At 58.4% G+C, this 19,960-nt stretch overlaps 2 protein-coding genes across 4 annotated transcripts in view; both read left to right on the top strand.

Moving 5' to 3' along the window:
- Positions 1-13,950, top strand: part of COL23A1 (collagen type XXIII alpha 1 chain) — a 290,389-nt gene extending 276,439 nt beyond the window's left edge. Inside the window, exons 17-29 of the mRNA XM_081827261.1 lie at positions 1,577-1,630; positions 2,255-2,299; positions 3,124-3,213; positions 4,000-4,062; positions 4,397-4,453; positions 4,670-4,696; positions 5,656-5,718; positions 5,805-5,858; positions 6,061-6,087; positions 10,398-10,451; positions 10,630-10,716; positions 12,417-12,455; positions 12,864-13,950. Of these exons, the coding sequence (XP_081683387.1) occupies positions 1,577-1,630; positions 2,255-2,299; positions 3,124-3,213; positions 4,000-4,062; positions 4,397-4,453; positions 4,670-4,696; positions 5,656-5,718; positions 5,805-5,858; positions 6,061-6,087; positions 10,398-10,451; positions 10,630-10,716; positions 12,417-12,455; positions 12,864-12,866 (663 nt within the window). The 3' untranslated portion in view covers positions 12,867-13,950. The remainder of the gene's footprint in view (positions 1-1,576; positions 1,631-2,254; positions 2,300-3,123; positions 3,214-3,999; positions 4,063-4,396; positions 4,454-4,669; positions 4,697-5,655; positions 5,719-5,804; positions 5,859-6,060; positions 6,088-10,397; positions 10,452-10,629; positions 10,717-12,416; positions 12,456-12,863) is intronic.
- Positions 13,951-17,000: 3,050 nt separating this feature from the next.
- The window catches only part of PHYKPL (5-phosphohydroxy-L-lysine phospho-lyase), a 35,337-nt gene continuing 32,377 nt past the window's right edge, over positions 17,001-19,960 (top strand). For all 3 annotated transcript variants that reach the window (XM_031029989.2, XM_081827253.1, XM_081827254.1), the window contains exons 1-3: positions 17,001-17,133; positions 18,008-18,126; positions 19,195-19,354. In XM_031029989.2, the coding sequence (XP_030885849.2) occupies positions 17,075-17,133; positions 18,008-18,126; positions 19,195-19,354 (338 nt within the window). In that variant the 5' untranslated portion in view covers positions 17,001-17,074. The remainder of the gene's footprint in view (positions 17,134-18,007; positions 18,127-19,194; positions 19,355-19,960) is intronic.

Raw genomic sequence — 19,960 nt, 5'->3', positions numbered from 1 at the left:
CCTGGCACCTTCCCGGGGAACATAGACTGGAGGGCTAGGTCTTCTAGTAGCTGTTGGGGTGGGGGGATGACAGCGGCCCGGCCTGCCCCCAAGGAGCCTCAGGAGATGCGCGGCCACTGAGCCCTGCCCGGTGGCCGACAGACTTGGGACCCATCCCCCGTGGGGAGAGGGGTTGGGTGCAAGCCACTCACGACTCCCGAGGAAGGGAGCTCGGGAGGGCGAGGGGCAGGCATCAGAGACCAGACTGGGCCCTCGGCACCTGACCCCACCTGAGCTCCATTCCAGTTCTCTCCCACAGGCCTCGGGGAAGTACAAGCTGATGGTAACTGTGGCCCACTCCAGGCCTGCACGGTGTGGTGTGGTGTGGTGTGGCGTGGCGTGGCCCAAGGGCATGCACAGGCATGGTGTGTCCAGGCCCTGCTTGGAGAAGCAGCCTGAGTGCAGGGAGGCAGGAGGAAGATTCTGGATGCCAGATTGGAATGATGCCTCCAGCCGATGGGCAGTGGGCTGCCACAGTTGGTTCTTGAGCCAAGAAGTGGGGTTCACAATACATATTGTGGGGTGTCTGGGTGGCTCCATCGGTTAAACGTCTGCCTTCGGCTCAGGTCATGATCTCAGGGTCCTGGGATTGATCCCCGAGTTGGGCTCCCTGCTTCTCCCTTTCCCTCTGCCCCTCCCCCTGCTTGTGCACTCTCTCTCTCTCTCACTGTCAAATAAATAAATAAAATCTTTAAAATATATATATACACATACATATTGTGGGCAGGTTAGCTGAGGAATGGCATGGAAGGTGAATAAAAGTGGGTGTGGGGGCAACTGGAGGCAGGGAGGCCATGGCGGGGTGGGGGTGGGCTCTGGGCCTGGGTGGGAGGATGGAGGAAGATAGGAAGACCAGAGATGTCTCCATGGAGGTGCCAGCAAGGAGGGCACAGGTCGCTGGGAGGAGGGGCTGGGCGGGGTGCAGCCTTGAGGAGGGGGCACAAGTCTGGAGGGCGACGATGAGCCACGGTGGGCAGGTGGTTTGTGGGAAGCCTGGGCCAGAGCGGGAGCTTGGGAGCGGGGTCAGACCTAGAGATGCTGCGGGTGCCATCCCTTACCCAGGACTCTCCAGCACTAGCAGACAGCCGGCAGCAGAGCCGATGGGCAGAGAGCTCACGGGAGGGACAGAGAGGGCAGTGCTGGGCCACTGTCAGGGATAACATTGTTAGCTGGCCTTGAATGCCAACAGGGGATTTATGCTTGCTGCAAGAGGCCATAGGGAGCCATCGCAGGATCTTGAGCAGGGGAGTATTGTGAAGAAATCTATATTTGGGGGATACTAGCTCTGAAGGTAGGGGGATTCTGGACCCACTGTGGCAGTGGACACCGTGGTATCCCACCCGGTCCCTGGTGCCACCTCCCTGCCCCCCCCTGCTGCAAGACAAGAGTCGGGGGACTGGGTGGGAAGCAGGCTATGAGGACCCTCAACCTGTTGCAGGCCAGCCCGACAGAGCCCTGGCCCCTGGGGGGAAGGGGTGAGCCAGCAATGCGGGGGAGGACCTGCGTAAACACTGACCAGCTTGACTTTCACATACAGGGTCCTCCCGGGCCACAGGGGCCCCCAGGCCCACCTGGGATCCCCGGAGCCAAGGTGAGTTCACAGGCCTGTTGTGTGGCCCCCTGCAAGCCCCTTAACTCCAGCGTCCACCTCCCCTCTCCTCTCTGCCATGCTCACCCCTCTTCTCTCCTGGCATCCCGGCCCAGCTCCTGGGGGCTCAGAGAACGTGGCCCCGCTCCTTCCTAACCAAGCTGGATGCCTTGCTCCCAGCCCTAGCTCCTCCCTGGAAGCCCCAGTCACACGCGTAAGCCCTCGGGACGTCCCCAGGTCCCATAGATGGCAGACGTAGCCGTTCTTTTGGCCAGTACACATCGTTTACCGCCTGCCTGCGTGGCTCAGGAGACATGGAAATCGCAAGATCTGGTCCCGGCCATTGCCCTGGGCTGTGTGGCCTGCAACGAGTCATTGGATCCCTCCCGAGCCTCAGTTTCCCAAGCTGTAACTTCCCAGACTGTAAATTATAGCCCTGGTCTGCATCTGCCCGGAGGAGCTGAGGAGAGTGCTGGGCACCCAGTGGGCACCTTCCTGGACCCCACCCACTTTAGGGATCCAACCCAGGGACATCGTGCTGATCGGGGAGAGGAGGCAGCCCAGCCACAAGGCCCTCTTGGGGACCACGGGACACCGTAACCTCTCTTGCTTTCTGTTCCCTTCCAGGGCGAGCTGGGATTGCCTGGTGCCCCGGGAATCGACGGAGAGAAGGTCTCTGGGCCTTTCGTTTGCTTGGTGATCCTGGTGCCTAGTGGTGGGCTGCGTGTGTGCATGTGTGTGCGTGCATACGTATGTGTGTGTGTGTGTGTGCGCACAGAGTTAGAGGCCACAGGACAGAGTGCGCTGCCTGGGCACACGTCCTGGTTCTGCCCTTAGGCCTTGGGCAAGCTGCTCACTTTCTGGCAGCCTCAGATCCTCACCTGGAGGGGAGGATGGTCACAGTTGTAAGACTTACATAATTGTGTGTGTGGAAAACACAGAGCAGTGTGCGGGGCGCAATCTAGGGAAGAGTCTTCAAATGCTAGCTAATGTCGTTCCCGTTTACCCTGGGTCCTATGAGTATTGCTGTAAGTACACACCTGTGTGTCCCCCCACACACAGCACAGTGTCAGGGGCATCACTGGACATTCATGGCGGTAGCTTTAGGGCCGCGTCTTGGACGTTCCATGATTGGCTGAGAGAGAGAATGAGTGGCCGGAAGGGGCACTGGGTGGATGGTTGGTTGTACGTGGGGGTTGCAGGCTCCCGGTGCAGGTTCCTGAGATGCGAGCTCAGGGTTGACCCCCACCAAGCTCTGTAAGAGCCCCTGCAGGGGCTGCCCAGTCCCACTCCCTCCACCCCTCCCCCCCTTGCACCCCTGTCTTCATCCAGGCCCCTCGGTGCATTCACCGCCTGGGCCAGAGGCAGGGACCCAGGATGAAGACGTAGGGGTGGGGGTCTAGCCTGGCCAGGACTAAGCTCTGGGGACCCTCTGGGGTGGGGGAAGGGAGCATAGCTGCTGAGTTCTACCAACCCCTTGTTCTTGTGGCTCGCAGGGTCCCAAAGGAGCCAAAGGAGACCCGGGAGAGGCTGGGCCGACCGGACCCAAAGGGGAGGTGGGCGAGATGGGCCTGTCGGGCCTCCCGGTAGGTGGCTGCGTGGGCCCCACCCTACTCTGCCCCCTGTGGGGTTCCGGGGCCAATGTGTGCCCACAACAGCAGCCGCGGGGGAGGGGGGCACCGCTGGGGCCCTGCCAACTCCACCTGGTCCAGGGGCACCGAGCCTTGGAAAGAAAGCTCGGACTCAGCCCTCGCTGCTTGGTCTTCTGAGCCTCTGTACACGGACCTACCGCCTACCTCCCAAGGCCTCCGCAAAGGTGGCACAAAGAGTGGTTAGAGCCCACCCTGACTGCTCAAGTTTGCATCCTGCTCTGTCCCCTGCTGGCTCTGGAAGCCTGCACGAGTGTCCTGACCTCCCTGGGCCTTGGTTTCCCCACCTCTAAAATGGGGATGATAACCTCCTCCCACTCACGAGGGCCTGCCCAACAGGGCTGAGAGTGGTGGCTGGCCACATGACAAAATACCCACCGTCACAGTCATTGTGGCTGGACAGAAAGAGCTGTGGGTTCAAGTGGCCAGCAGGTGCCCCCTCTTCGCATCTGATGTCCATCCACGGGGCTCCCTCAGCTAGAGAGCTGGGTGCCCCCTTGCCTCCCAGGAAACAATTTATACAACTGTCAGTGTGCTCTCCAAACACCCACTTGCTGGGCACCCAGAGCGTGTCACCAATTTAGGGGAAACTGCTTCAAGCTGCAAAGGCCAACTCATCGTTGCTGCTGGAGGCCTCATGGGGAAGGCAGGGGAGGTGCTGACCACCGTGGGTGGTGGGTCTGGTGATGGGCAGAAAGGGCTGAAGGCCAGGCTGTCCTACAGGGCACCGATGGTCGCAAGGGCGAAAAGGGAGAGTCGGCATCTGACAGCCTACGGGAGAGCCTGGTAAGGGGGGCTGCTGAGGACCAGGGTCTCCCCTCAATGCCTGGCCCAGGGGCCCCGAACCTTGGGACAGAAAGGCCACCTTTCTGTGGGCAGCGAGGGAGGGGGAAGGGGGCACCTCGGGCTGTGTCCTCCAACTGAGGCCCGTCTGAGAACCCCAAAGGCCAGCCCCTGGGCCCCCCACCAGGCAGTGCCCTTCTGGAGAGACTCAGCCCAGTGGCTCAGGGCCCAGCACCACCCCTCCAGGAGTGCTCATCTGATGTCCAGTGCGTTCAAGCGTGGGCGAGTGAGGTATGACGGGGCGGGGGTGACTAACCCATCTCTGACTGCTTCCTAGGCCCAGATCATAGTGGCGCCGGGGCCCCCCGGGCCCCCTGGTCCCCCAGGCCCCATGGTAAGAACGTTTGGCGTGAAGTAGCTGAGATATGCAGGGGGTGGTGAGCCCAGGCCTGGAGCTGTGACCCAGGGGAGGACAGGATTTCTGGTGGGGAGGGGACACATCAAGCAATATGGGAGAGCCTGGGTCTGGGCTTGGGAGTCTGCAGAGGTCAGGGCCACGGGGCCAGTGAGTGGCCTATAAGCCTTTGTGACCACTCTCCTCCTCCTCCAGGGCCTTCAGGGAATCCAGGGTCCCAAGGTAAGTTCTGGAAACCCCTCTACTCACTGCAGATGCCCAGCCTGGATAGTTCCAGAAAGTCTTGCTAATTAGCAGTGAGAGCCCTGCACTTGGCCCCAAACCAGCTCTGTATTATCCCAGGGCCTGAACATTCTGAATCCCCTGGAGCACAACCTCCCTGATGTCCTCAGAGCTGGTGCCCCCCAGCCCTACACTGGGACTCTGTACTTTCACCCTGTCCCTCTGCCCGAGCCCTCATCTGCAGCCTCTGCCTCCTTGTGCCATGCCCCCATTCTGTACACGCTTCCCCCCTGCCCCCTACGCACAGAGCTGTCTCTCAACTGCCCACAGGCTGGACATGAAGTCTTGGGTTTGGTGTGTATTACATAATGTCATGATCTCTGCTCTTAAATTAAAACCGTGAGTGTGGCCTGCCCATGTGCCCCATGTGGGGGAGGCCAGCTGGCTTCACAGCTTGCTAGGTCTGGTTTCTCTTCCACTCACTCTGGGGGAGAGTACATCTCTGATTCCCCAGCCCAGAGGCCAGCGGGACTCAGACATGAATCCCACAGCCGAGCGGGGCCAAGCACATGGCCCGACCAGATGTGCTGCTTCTGGTTCTGTTTGACCCCACGGCCCTCCCGAGGTCGTGTTTAGAAGAGGCAGCTGCTGTCAGGGATGAGGTCCAAGGCTGGGGCTCAGAAACCCGACGGGTCTTCAGCCTTGCTGCTTCTTGGCTGTGCGTCTGGACCTGTCCCTGCCCCTCGCTCTGTCTTTACTCATCTGTGAAATGGGTGTGAGGGAGCCCATGTGTGGGTTCTGGTTACTGTTTGTACTGGAAGGAAGCTGGGGTCAAGCCCGTGAGAGCCTGGTGTCCATTCTGCCCTGCACTCCCCAGCTCACACTGAGGCCCCAAGCTTTCCTGTCCTGCTGTCTGTCTGAGCCCTTCCCCCTGACCGATGTCTCCTCTTTGCTTCCAGGGCTTGGATGGAGTAAAGGGAGAGAAGGGTGTGTTGGGTGAGAGAGGCCCCAGCGGCCTGCCTGTGAGTGTCATGAGCCTCGTTTATCCCTCTGGGGCACTAATTCCTATAACTAATTCCTGTAATTGACCCATTCCTTTTCCACCCAGGGGCCAGCTGGCCCGCCAGGCCTTATCGGGCTGCCAGGAACCAAAGGAGAGAAGGTAACGACCTTCCTTTAATGCCTACCAAGTATGGCTGCACGTTTACGGTGTCACTCGGCCTTGGGGACTCAACCCCCTGCACTACACCATCCCAGAGCCAGAAATCAGGCTTGTGGACAACTCACAAGGCTGAACATCCCAGCAGTAGTGCTCCCAACACCCCCTCCCTGGCCCCTTACATGTCCTCTTTGTCTCTCTTCAGGGAAGACCTGGGGAGCCAGGACTAGATGTAAGTATCTCATCGTTCACAGTGATCAGGCTCTTCTTGTGTGTAGCTTCTGCCCTTGCACTGACCGTACAGTAATCTGATCTGCTGGGCTTGGATGTGACCCCCTTCCTCAGGGCTGGGACTCCCAACTGACTGGTTTCCTCTGGGTCCCCAGTGCCAAGTCTAGTTCACAGCCCAGAGTAGGTACTTGATGGGTGGATGGATGGATGGATGGATGGATAGGTGATAGGTGGATGGAAGATGGGTGGATGGATGATGCATGGGTGGATGATGGATGGATAATGGGTGGGTGAAAGATGGGTGGATGGATAATGGATGGATGGATGAGGGTGGATGGATGGATGATGGGTGGCTGGAAGATGGATGGATGGGTGATGGGTGGATGGATGATGGTGGATGGGTAATGGATGGAAGTTGGGTGGGTGGATGGATGGATGGATGGATGATGGGTGGATGGGTGATGGGTGGATGATGGGTAGATGGATGATGGGTGGATGAATGGATGGTGGATGGATGGATGGATGGTGGATGGATGGACGGATGGAAGATGGGTGGATGGATGATGGGTAGATGGAAGATGGGTGGATGGATGGATGATGGATGGATGGATGATGGGTGGATGGGTGATGGTGGGTGGGTGATGGGTGGATGATGGGTAGATGGATGATGGTTGGATGGATGGTGGATGGATGGATGATGGGTAGATGGATGATAGGTAGATGGAAGATGGGTGGATGGATGATGGGTGGATGGAAGATGGATGGGTGAATGGATGGTGGATGGATGGATGGTGGATGGATGGATAGAAGATGGGTGGGTGGATGGATGGTGGTTGGATGGATGTTGGGTGGTTGGATGATGGGTGGATGGATGGTGGATGAATGGATGATGGGTGGATGGGTGATGGGTGGATGATGGGTAGATGGATGATGGTTGGATGGATGGATGATGGGTGGGTGGATGGATGGTGGATGGATGGATGGATGGATGGATGATGGATGGATGGGTGATGGTGAATGGGTGATGGGTGGATGATGGGTGGATGGATGATGGATGGATGGATGAATGGATGGATGGATGGATGGATGATGGGTGGATGGGTGATGGTGAATGGGTGATGGGTGGTTGATGGGTAGATGGATGATGGGTGGATGGGTAATGGATGGAAGTTGGGTGGATGGATGATGGGTGGATGGATGGTGGATGAATGGATGATGGATGGTGGATGGATGGATGGAAGATAGGTGGATGGATGGTGGGTGGATGGATGATGGGTGGACGGATGATGGGTGGATGGATGGGTGATGGGTGGATGAAAGATGGATGGATGGATGGATAATGGGTGGATGGGTAATGGATGGAAGTTGGGTGGATGGATGATGGTGGATGGATGGTGGATGGATGGATGGAAGATGGGTGGATGGATGGTGGGTAGATGGAAGATGGGTGGATGGATGGTGGATGAATGGGTGGTGGATGAATGGATGATGGTTGGATGGATGGTGGATGGATGGATGGATGGATGATGGGTGGATGGGTGATGGGTGGATGGAAGATTGGTGGATGAATGGATGATGGGTGGATGGATGATGGATGGATGGAAGATGGGTGGATGGGTGATGGATGGGTGGAAGAATGGATCATGGGTGGATGGAAGATGGGTGATGGATGATGGGTAGATGGAAGATGGGTGGATGGATGGTGGGTGGTTGGATGGTGGGTGGATGAATGGATGGTGGATGAATGGATGATGATTGGATGGATGGTGGATGGATGGATGGATGATGGGTGGATGGAAGATGGGTGGATGGGTGATGCATGGGTGGAAGGATGGCTGATGGGTGGATGGAAGATGGGTGGATGGATGATGGGTAGATGGAAGATGGGTGGATGGATAGTGGATGAATGGATGGTGGTTGGATGGTGGATGAATGGATGATGATTGGATGGATGGTGGATGGATGGTTGGATGGATGGATGATGGGTGATTGGGTGATGGGTGGATGGAAGATGGGTGGATGGGTGATGGATGGGTGGAAGGATGGATGATGGGTGGATGGATGGTGGATGAATGGATGATGGGTGGATGGATGATGGATGGATGGAAGATGGGTGGATGGATGATGGATGGGTGGAAGGATGGATGATGGGTGGATGGAAGATGGATAGATGGATGATGGATGGATGATGGGTGGATGAGTGATGGATGGAAGATGGGTGATGGATGATGGGTGGATGGAAGATGGGTAGATGGATGATGGGTGAATGGATGATGGATAACTGGACGGAAGGATGATGCATTGGAACAGGAAGGTGAGGAGAGCAGTGTTGCAATATCCTGGTGAGAGATGATGAAGCTTCAGCTAGGACATTACTGTGGGAAGGAGAGGAGAGGAAATATTAGTCCAAAGTTGATTGGATCAAGTGTCTGGGTTGCCAGCAAAAGAAAACAGTTCAAACTGGCTTAAACTGACTCCTAACTGAAAAATCCAGAGGGACAATGCAAAACCCACACAACCCAGCCTCTCAAGCTTATTATCTGTGCTTCTGCTGTGGGGGTATCATTTCAAGTTAGGTGTGGTGATGGGATGGAGGCAATAGCCCCAGACCCACATCCTCCCAGACCCAAACCCTGGAGAATGACTATGTGCTTCACTCTCCTTTTAGAAAAGACTCATCAGTTCTCACTGGCCCCAGTTGGGTCAATGCTGAAACATCAACTTGGCCATAAGAAATGCAGTGCCCTGGTTGGCCAGGCCTGATCACATGCTCCCTGACCAGAATCAGGGCTGCAGGGACTCTGGTGTCCACCCTGGACTTGGAGGAGAGAATGTCCCCTTGGAGAGCAACTGCAGACACACAGAGTTTCTGACTGGGAGGATGGTGGTCCATCCCTGAGACGGTCCAGAGAAGAAGCCAATGCTGAATCCTGTTCACCCTCTGGACCCAGGGAGGTCCAGAGTGTGGCCTCGGTGGCCTTCATGGCTCAGAGCAGCATCTCAAAGCCATGCCCACCTGCTCTAGCTGGCAAGCCTCCGGCCCCGCGCCCACTCCACCAGGCCCAGCTGCCATGGGGAATTCTGCTCAGCCTCCCTGATCTCAGACCCGGGTAGAACAGCCCCTCTCCCCGGGACCCCATGGCATCTGGTTCATCCTGTGTCACTGAGCATCGACTATCATCTTCTCTGCCCTCTTGCCTGTCATGTTAGACCGTGAGGGAAGTGTCCCATTTGTTCCTGCGGGGTTTTAATTTACGGAGGTGACCGAGTGACGACCCAGAGAGGTCAATGCCATTGAAGAGAGAGTGGGCTATTAGGGTTCCCGAGGGAAGGGCTCACCTCGCTATGCAGTGACCCATGGGGAAGCACCAGGTTTGGTGGGGGGAAAGAAAGGGGTGGGGGGGGCAGAGCTTTTATGGGGGTTTCCTCAGGGAAGGCAGGCCGGGCACAGGAAACAGTTGAAGACGGGCAAGTATGAACGATGCAGGCGGGCTCCGGGCTGGAGGGGTGGCCCCTGGCGTCCTGGTACCCGGCCTGGGGATAATTTAGGGCAGAGGAAGTATCAGCTTGTGCGTGAGAGGCAGATAAGGGGGATGACGGGGGGGGGGGGGGGATTGTTGGTTTACATATGAAACGTGCTCCCAGGCCCGCCCTTTGTTACCCCTAAGAGCGGGCGTGAGGGCGGGGCAGCCTGTCCCTGCCCAGCAAGTTCAAGATGTCAAAACATCCTCAGACACAGAAAATAAAAAGGGGGAGAGGAGAGACCCATCAAATCCGTTTCTCTGTCTTCAGTATCCAGCCCACAACGCAATTCCTAGTGGATGCTTAGAAATGTTGGTTGCATGAGTGGATAGACAAATGGACGAATGGACAGATGGATGGATGGGCGGGTAGGGGCATAAGAGATCAAGCCAGAGGCAGAGAACGGAGGTCATGATTTCTTAGTCTGGCAAATATAGTGACACAAACATCCCGAGTTTCCTGAGTCTCTGTCCCTAGCCACGCTTGGGCCAGCACCAGCTGCATGGGACAGAGACGCAAGAGAAAGCCCCTGGCTGGCCACTCTGCCTGAGGGCGTCTGTCCAGAGACACCGGCACTGTTCTCCCGTGGAGGAAGCAGCGCTGGTGTCCTGAATGCACGCTTGTCTCTAAACCAGCCTTGCACCCAGCCTACGTGTCACCTAGGAGCTGGACCGGGCCCAGTTTTTGCCACCAATAGGCATGGGGGCAGGGCAGTGACGGATGGGAGGGGCATGGAGATGAACGGAGAGCAAGAGCAAACCTCAAACCTCATTTTATTCCTTTGGCCAGGGGTTCCCTGGGCCCCGAGGAGAGAAAGGTGACCGGAGCGAACGTGGAGAGAAGGTGGGGAGCACGTGGAGAGAAGGGGGGCAGCAGGAAAGGAGCCAGGGCAGGGGGAGGTTGGAGGCGGGTGCAGCACGACAGGGATGGCTGCCAGCTGGAGGCCCATCCCTCTGAGAAGTGGAAAAGGGGTCCTGGGCCTGGCAGCCATGGCCATGCCCCCATCTCCCTCTTTGTGCAGGGGGAGCGAGGCGTCCCGGGCCGGAAAGGCGTGAAGGGCCAGAAGGGTGAGCCAGGACCGCCGGGCCTGGACCAGCCATGTCCTGTGGTACGTGTCGGAGCAGAGTGGGAGCCCCACCCCAGGTCTTCGCCGCCTCGGGACTATGTCTTCTCTGTCCTCATAGCTCACTTGCAAGTCCCGAGAGACCACCATGGCTGTCCCTGCCATCATGGAGGCTCCCCTCGCTCTGGTCCTGAATCCCTTCAGGGGCATGGTTCAGGGGGACCCACCCCCTCCCCGGGGCAGAGTCCTTGCCAGCGTCACCGCCCCTCATTTCTCAGCTTCCTTGGCCCTAAAGGGGATTAGGAGGCTTTGGCTGGTGTGGGTGGCCCCACCTGGCCCCTGCACCTCCTCTGCATGCCCCAGAATCCTTCCCTGCTCCCCACACCTTCCTCCTTTCCTTCTCTCGGCCCACCAGACCACAGGCCTGATGGAACCACACTTCACTTCCCTTCCCTGCAGGGCTGGGAGGGTTCACACATCAGACTCTGACGTGGAGCGCAGCAAAGCAGGGCGTTTCCAGACTAAGACCGAGCAGATAGCCATACCCGGCCATCCCCAGCCCCAATGCGTGCCGGCCGCCTAACAAAGGGGGATCCTGGGTGAGGGATCCCAGAGGCCCGGTCCTCTGTTCTTCAGTCTTCCCATCCATGCAGTGAGGGTGCTACTCCCTACCCCCAGATGGCTTGAGGGGTGAATGAGAAAAAGACAAGAAGAGCAGAGTGGTAGGCATAAAGTGCAGGGGGACGCGGGGGGCCCAGCCTCGCTGCTCCAGGCCCTGGGCCGAGACTTCCATCCAAGTCATTCAGCCTTTGTCTTTGAAACAGGAGAATCCCAAATGTGGAGGCAAGCGAGGGGCGCCGGGCTCCAGGGGGCCCTGCCCTGCGGTATGAGATGTGGCCTGCTGTGTGCTGTGTGCTGGGCTGGGTGGGGCTGGGCAGGGCAGGGCATTCCGGGCACCTGTGCCCACCACTCTGACCCCCCTCTCCTCTGTCCTGCCTTCCCTTCCTTCCAGCCCCTCCTGCCCCCTTCCCTTTGGTGCGGCCACGGCAGTTCTGGGGGCTGTGCTCCCATGGGTGCCTCCAGAGTGAAGTGTTTTCCGTGCCGGGGTTCCCCAGAGACTCTAGGCTGACTGACGGGTCAGCCATGGCCCCTCTCCAGCTCCCCCGCCCTCCGGGCTGCCTGGGACACCCGCCCCACCCCACCTTGTGTCTGAGTGCTGAGCCAGCGTTGGCTTTGCTGGTGCCCCAACCCCCACCCCGCTCTCTACCCTGAGAGCCTCATCCTGCCCCGTCTGCCCCTCAGACCCAGACACAGGGACCAGGACAGGCTGCAGGGGCATCCTGCTTCCTGGACTGTCCTTCAAACACTCTTGAAGAAACTCCCTAGAGCTGTCAGGCCCCCGCGTGAGGGGCCAGAGCCAGCGTCAGGAGCTTCGATCTCCTGGCCAGCAGATTCCAGCACAATCCCCGATCCTCCACGGTGCCCCGGTTCTGTCCCCTGCTCAGGTGTCCCAACAAACAAAGCCCCGTAGGGATGCACTCAGAGCAAGTGCAGTGAGAGGCCCACCTGTCTCGTGACCCGACTACCCAGGTGGACAAGCATTCGTGCCCTGCCTCGGTGGGGTCCATTGGCCTCGTGTGGCAGCTCCCAGGGCTACACCTCCCGACACCCAGGGCAAGAGTGTATGGAGTGCAGGGAGCTCATCAGTCCCCCAGCCCCATCACTGAAACCTTTTTCTTTTCCAGGGCCCCGATGGGCTGCCCGTGCCCGGCTGCTGGCATAAGGTACCTTGCAGGGAAGAGTCTCTAGGGCAGGCTGGGAGGAGGAGGACAACGAGGGGGCCCCCAGGGGCTGATATCTGCGGCTCCCCAACAGCACCTGAATAGCTGGGTTTCCCCATGATGACATGACCCTAGTTTTGACTCTCCCATCAGGTGGCTCAAGGCTTGGGGCCGTGGTCCTGGGTGATTGGGCACAGCCCACCCTGGGCTCACTCAGTGCCTGGCCCAGCCAGGACAAAGCCTGGGATTTTGTCTAAACTGCCCCACTGAGAGGAGGTAGAAGCCCTGAGCTGGGGATGAGAGGACTGGGGCACGCGTGTTCTAGAAGAAATGGGCAGGACAGGATGCCCAGACAAGGGTGGGGCCTCTGGGGCCTCCTTGCTCACCTTCGGTCTCTCCCTTCTCTTCCAGTGACCCCCGCACCCAGCTCACAACCTGTACAGATGCGTGTGGACATTTTTAATTTTTGTAAAAAAACAAAAACAAAAAACAGTAATATATTGATCTTTTTTCACGGGATATACCCCCTGTGTCCTTATAACATTCAAGAGGGTGCGTGGCCCAGCCCCAGAATGATCAGCATTGGAAGCTGGCAGGAAAGCAGACAGTCCAATCCAGGGGAATTGTGTCCTCGTGGGGGGACAGCCTTGGGACTTGGCTTTCCCAGGAAGGAGACGAAGGTGAAAGCGCCTGGGTCAGGAGAGGCTGCAGAGATGCTGGGTTGGGCCCTCGGCCACCTGATTAGCAGAGAGACTTACCCCACCCCACCCCACCCCACCCCCAAAGCTCCAGAGCCCTGGGGCCGGCTCCATCCAGAAAGGCCCAGAGCTTGGACGGTAAATGCAGCTGTCCCAGCCTCTCTGGCCTCTGGACTCAGCCACAGTCAGCTGCCCACCCCTCGGGACCCCTCTGGGTCCCAGGTTCCCCTGGGCAGGACAAGATTCCTGCCCAGCCCCCAGGGGCTCTAGCTCCCACCGAGTTCAGGAGGCCTCAGGGGTGCAGCTGCCATGAGAACACGTGTCCTCTGGTCTGGAGGAGAGGCCAAGCACTCTGACCACCACCTGAGGACCCAGCTGCAAAGAAGCCTCATGCTCCCCGAGTGCAGAGGACGGCGGGGTCCCAGACGGGAGGGGCTGATGCTTCCCAGGTATCTCGCAGCACCCAGAAGAGGGTCACGATGAGACTTTGCCAGCCCAAGGAGACTGGCCTGCAGCTCAGAGTTTGGGTCTCACTGGCCCCAACTCTCCCACGGGAGAAGACTCTGGCCAGCCTGCCAAAACTGGTCCTTTGGATGAGCTGTGCAGACAAAGAGGGCCTTGGGGCTGGTTCCGGGCCAGCCTGCGCAGGAGGGTCTGAGACCCAGCCACCGGTGCTCTGGAAAGAGGCTTCCCCACCTCCAACAAGAGTCCCCAGCTGCCGCCTCCAGCACAGCGGCTTGCCCCCCTTCTCTGTATAGATGGATATCACTGCGTGTAATAAACCCCAATGTGTGTCTGGGTGTGCCTGTCCTTGCACACTGCCCCTGAGCACCTCTGGGTGGGGAGGGACAAGGGGGACACTCCCTGGGTCAGAGCCACCCCAGAAACCAGAGGAACAAACCAGAGGATTGTTCAGGGTCAGGGCAAAGAGAGGGTTTGGAGTTAGAAAGACCCAAGGCCTGGCCCTGCCATATACCGTCTGAGCCCTGTGTCCACTCACTCATATCACGGAGTCCCCATATGCCCCCCTGATCCGATGACCAATGAATGCTGCATGACATATCACCCCAGAGCTTACCTTGAAACAACAATATTTCTCTCTTACCATTCTGGGGGTAATGGGCTCAGCTGGGTGGTTGTGGGGCTCACTGGGAAAGTCAGGATTATGGACAGGGACAGAAGCACAGTGGGGCTCGGGTGCCTGATGGAGATCACTGGGTATCCAAGCATCCTTTGGAGCCCCAGCAGAACCTCACAGATCGAATGTACTCGACAGTTTGTAATCCACTCCTCCCTCCACCCAGGTGCCTCACTGGATCCCATAACCAGTCCTGTGAAGGACAGGGTCTATGTGATCCGTGTCCCTGTTTCCATTGTACATATGAGGGAACTGAGGTTCTTGAGCAGTTCGTCACCTGCCCAGGGATGTACAGCCAAGACAGGGTGACAGGCAGACTGGGCCCAGGTTCTTGGATAGCCTCCAGTTGGTCCTTCCAAATTGTTTGGCAGGGCATGGAGTCGGCTAGGCAGTGTCAAGATGTTGGGTGATTGGCAGTCCGATCCTCCTGGGGGTGGCAACCACATGTACCCTCTTCCCCCCCGACCGACCTCGGAGCTCCCTTGGCCAGACAAGTCCATTCATAGCCCATTGTTGCCCCCTTGTGGCCTCGGACCGTGTATCATCAGGTCTGCAAATTTCAACAAGCTTCAAAGTACAGAGCGGGTGGAGTCCTCCAAAACCTTGGGTTGGTGGGGCAAGAGACCGGAGAAGAATGATGTGCTCGGGGTCCCAGCTGAGACTCGGGATTTGTTCCCAGCCTCACAGCTGAGCCTCAAGGACTGAGAGCCTCGTGTCTCTCTGCCTCAGACTCCCCCCTTCCAAAGCGAGGGAAGCACATTTACTGAGCCCCGCTGTCGGCCATGGCGGCTAGACTAACCACAAGGATTACTATCTCCTTTTCCAGATGAACTGAGGTGGAAGAGGAGGTCTACGCAGGCCTCCTGATCCCCAGGATACTGCTAGGAACACACAGGGTGCTAGTGGTTGTCACAGTGACTGGGGGACACTGCTGACACTCAAATCCGGATTCAGCCCCTTCCTCCCACCCCCTGCCCTCTAGGCCTCCGGTGGTACCTCGAGGTAACGGAGGAGTGCTGAGCGTGGAGGCAAGGAGTGGGCTTTTCTGAGCAGGAAGAAGGCGAAGCTTCCTGCTGTGGTCCTGAACGTGTTGGAGACACTCTTGGCCCAGAAATGGCCCAGCCTGCTCTGACCTCCAGCCTCCTGGTACTGCCTCCTGGACCCAGACACCCCAGGAGTAGATGAGCTATGATATGGGCCTGACTGCAACCTTCTCACCCTTACCCCAAGGCAGGGACAGTCCCTGAGCCAACCTGACTTCTCTGCGCTGCCCTGGGCCACAAGAGGCTTGTGTGTGGGCAAGAGACCAGGCCAAAGATGGGGCCCAAACGGGACTCTCAGACTTCCCCTCCCCCACTCCTTTTTTTTTAAGATTTTATTTATTTTTTGTGTTTTTTTGTTGTTTTTTTTTAAGATTTTATTTATTTATTTGACAGAGAGAGACACAGCGAGAGAGGGAACACAAGCAGGGGGAGTGGCAGAGGGAGAAGCAGGCTCCCCGCGGAGCAGGGAGCCCGACGCGGGGCTCGATCCCAGGACCCTGGGATCATGACCTGAGCCGAAGGAAGACGCTTAACAACTGAGCCACCCAGGCGCCCCAAGATTTTATTTATTTTTTGACAGCGAGAGAGAGATAGTGAGAGCAGGAACACAAGCAGGGGGAGTGGGAGAGGGAGAAGCAAGCTGCCCGCTGAGCAGGGAGCCCAATGTGGGCCTCGATCCCACGACCCTGGGATCATGACCTGAGCAGAAGGCAGATGCTTAACCGACGGAGCCACCCAGGCGCCCTTCCTCCACTCCTTTCTAACTCAGTTTGGGAAGACAAAGAAGTTCTGGAGCTGGATGGTGGTGATGGTTGCCCAACGTGAATGTACTTAAAATGCCACTGAACTGTACACTTTACCACAACTTAAAAAAAAAGAAACTCCAAATGTTCTTTAATAAATACCTTAAGCATTTTACAGCGTGGGGGGAAGAGATGAAGAAATCAGCAATGAGGGAGCAAAGCAGAGGGTTGAGACTCTTGAAAGGTGACAGGAGGGACAGCAGGAACCTCCCCTTCCCCAGCTTGCTCAGGCTGCAACCTAGGGCCCTTGTTCTGGGTTTGTCAAGGCAGAAAGTCCCGGGGCCCCACCCAAGTCGGGGTTATCTCTCTGGTTGCCCAGCTTCCCAGCGCCTTGGGGGCCAGCGATTGCTTCTCACTCACTGGACTGACAGGCAGAGCCGAGCTGGAGTCTGGCCTCGGCTGCACACTTGCTGTGTGTCTGGGGAGCACAATCCCTGTCCTTTCCGGCCCCGGGGTCTCCCAGCAGGCCTCCCAACGCTCTTCCTGCCAAAACACTGCGTGTGTCCCTTCACCCTGCCTGGATTCTAGCCAGGCCCATGACCCCCTTGGTCAGTCCTAGCAGTGACACTGCGCCCTCCTGCTGCTTGTTCCTGAGACTGGGGAGTCCTAGGTCGGGCCCCAGCCCTGATGATCTCATCTCCTCCCCTGAGGCTCCTGTTGTGAACCAGGCCCTGGCATAGGTGTCTGTCACACATTCCCAGTTAACGCTCACGGGGCAACCCATTTTATACACCAGGAAGGCTGGTGTATAAAGACACCCTGAGCTCAGAACTCTGCAGCGATACAGAGCAGCCGCGGGGTCACCCAGGAGCCCTTCGCAGGGAGGGAACCCGCGGGGGGGCGGGGCCGCGGCGGGGGCGGGGCCGCGGCGGGGTCTGGCGGCCGAGCAGGCGAGAGGCTTCTCGGCGAAGCGTCTCCGCGCAACCAGCCGCCGGGTGCCATGGCCGCCGATCGGCGCGGGAAGGCCGAGACTCTGGCCCTGAGGCGGCGGCTGATAAGGTACCGAGACGGCGGCGCGGGGCGGTGCGCTCACGCACGACGCACGCACGTCGGGCGCGGAGCCCGCGGAGCCCAGGAACCCCAGCCCCCGGGCCCCGAGCGGGCTCCAGCTCCCCGGCCCGCCAGACCCGGCGGCCAGCAGCTGGTCCCCGCGGCCGCCTCCCGCACTGCGTCCTCCCCGGGCAGCCCCCAGCGGCGGCCGCTGCCCGGCTCTGGGCAGCCTTTGCCCCTCGGAGGAGGCCTCTGCCCTGGCACCTGGGAGGACCTCCCCCAGGGTTCGCCCGCCCCCCGGACCTGGGCCTGGCCTGCGGGTGACCCGGGAAGAGGCTCAAAGTTCGGACGAAGGGTGGGCATGGGCGGGGAGGGGCGTTTCCCAAGAAGCCTTAGAGAAAGCCCACCCGTGCTCTCCGCGGCACTTGGGGCTGTGAGGCAGCTTCTGGCCAGAGCTTGGGGCTGACACCCAGCGGGACAGCAGAGACGCTTGGCTGGCAAGGACCACTCGGGGCTGAGCGCCAGCCACGTAAAGGGGGCGCCCTCCCTCGCACCCATCCCAGCAAAGAAATACTGCCCTAAGGAGTCCCCATGGGTCTGGGGCAGCCACCTTTCCTTGGGATCCCAGGGACTAATGGGGGCACATGCAGAAATGAGCAAGGTCATACAGCCTTCAAATGACTTCAGCAATTTCAGTTTTAGCAGCTTCTTAACACATCACTTTCCTCCTTTCCAGCCACCTATACAGTGGGGGACCAGAGACAAGGAAGCACCACTGTGCCCTTCAACCTTTTGTCCCTCCCAGAAAAGGGCGGGGGGAGGCTGTGGTGGGTGGACTTTTCCATTCAGATCTTCAGACATGGCTGTCCACTTGTTCTCACAGCGATTCTTGCAGACTCTTTTTTCCGGAGGATCCTATTAAGATTGTCCGGGGTCAAGGACAGTACTTGTATGACGAACAGGGTGCAGAATACCTGGATTGTATCAACAATGTGGCTCATGGTTAGTATCATCCCTCGGGCTGGCAGGGCAGGGGAGCGGGCTGAGGCTGTGAACCTGGTCCCAGGGGGATCCTGAGATTGCAGAGAGGTGTGGAGAACTTGGGTTAAGCTGAGCAGAGGAGCCCAGTCTTTCTGGTGTAGCTACTCTAGAGTATCCAGGTGGTAGCTGTGCTAAACCAGACAGGAGTCGGAAACCTAGGTCTGAAGTCCAGGCCCACTTGGGACTGATGGTGAGCTCAGAGAGTGTCAGCCTGGCCATGACCAGCCACACGGCAGGGCCCTGGCCAAGTGCTGGGGGTCATGGCAGGGCTTCAGCCCCAGGGACCTTCTCAAGTGCTAGACGAGGAAACTGAGGTAGGAATTCAGTTATCCAGGTGGGGCCCCCAGAACTGATGGAACGAAAGGGAGTCTGACCCAACAGGCACAATAGGGGTTAATGAAGTAGAGGTTAAAAGCCGGGGTTCTAGTCCAGACTACTGGGTTCATATCCCTCCCCTCCACTTACTTTATGATCTTGGGCAAGCTACTTAATTCTCTGTGCCTCAGTTTGCTGATCTGCAAAACAGACACGATCATACTAGCACCTCACCTCAAGGTGTTTTGGAGAAATAAATGAGTTAATTCAAATAATTTGCTTTGAGTGTGCCTGGCACGTGGTGAGCTCTCAGCACATGGTCACTGTTATAATCCCCGGCTGTTGGCAATCCACATTACCTCCAGCCCCCCACTGACTAGTTGAAGTCAAGCCTGCTGACAGACATTCCCCACATCCCGTCTTTGCCTAACCGGCCTCAAGAAGCTTCCCTAAAGACCTGGATTCTCTAGATAGGGTCTCCGCCAGCAGCCTTTCCTTCTGCCAGAATCTCCGGGACTCCTTTCCAGGTCTCCCTGTCCAGAACCGCCGTCTCCGTCCCCCCCACTCCAACACACACACACCATCTTGAGCCCCCCCCTTTTCCTCTCCCACCCAACTGCTCTCTTCTGGCTAGGTTTATGGCCCGGGGCTGGGGGAGGCCCAGTGGGGCCAGCTGAGCGGAGCCGCTGAGTGACACAGGTGTTTCTCTCCCAGTCGGGCACTGCCACCCTCTCGTGGTCCAGGCCGCACACGGACAGAACCAGGTGCTCAACACCAACAGCCGGTACCTGCACGACAACATCGTGGACTACGCACAGAGGCTGGCAGAGACCCTGCCGGAAAAGCTCTGTGTGTTCTATTTCCTGAATTCTGGGTAAGTGGACTTCGGCCAGCTCCCCGCCCCCGCCTCCCCGGACCAGAGGGTGAGATGGTGGAGACAGACAGAACTGCTCCCGCAGGCGAAACCTCGTGTAGTGGACCCAGTGTGTTCTGGGGGAGAGCCAGGCTTGCCCTGGCTCAGCCGGTAGACCTGGGTGCTGGCTCTGTTGGATCCAGTTTTCTGGTCTCTTCGTAAGGCATGCCTTTACCTCCATTCCATGATCATCCTTGGGGCTTACCCAGGTCATACGTTCCTTTATTTCTGCCCTATGAGTACACTGGCACAGCTGGGGGGTTACGGCCAACATCCCCGCCCTCGTCACTAGGGGTCCTTCACATAAACGCAGAATTCCTAAGGTGGGGGGGTCATTGTCTGGAGGAGAAGTAAGGGGCCTGATGAGATGGAGAAGCAGTGGGGGGCCCTGGGCCTGCTCCTGCTCAGAGACGGTCAGAGAAGGCTGCCCTGAAGGAGCACTACCAGGCACGGAGCTGATGAGGAGGAAGGAAGCTGCCCACCCGGTTGGAAGTATTCTTGTCAGGGTCCCGCAGCCCACAGAACAGCCTGTGCAAAGGCCCTGTGCACACTTGAGGACCCAAAGGG

The sequence above is a fragment of the Leptonychotes weddellii genome, chromosome 7 (assembly GCF_054177405.1).
Source record: "Leptonychotes weddellii isolate Sample4059 chromosome 7, ASM5417740v2, whole genome shotgun sequence".
Classification (NCBI taxonomy): Eukaryota; Metazoa; Chordata; class Mammalia; order Carnivora; family Phocidae; genus Leptonychotes; species Leptonychotes weddellii.
This window is presented reverse-complemented; position numbering and strand designations above follow the sequence as displayed.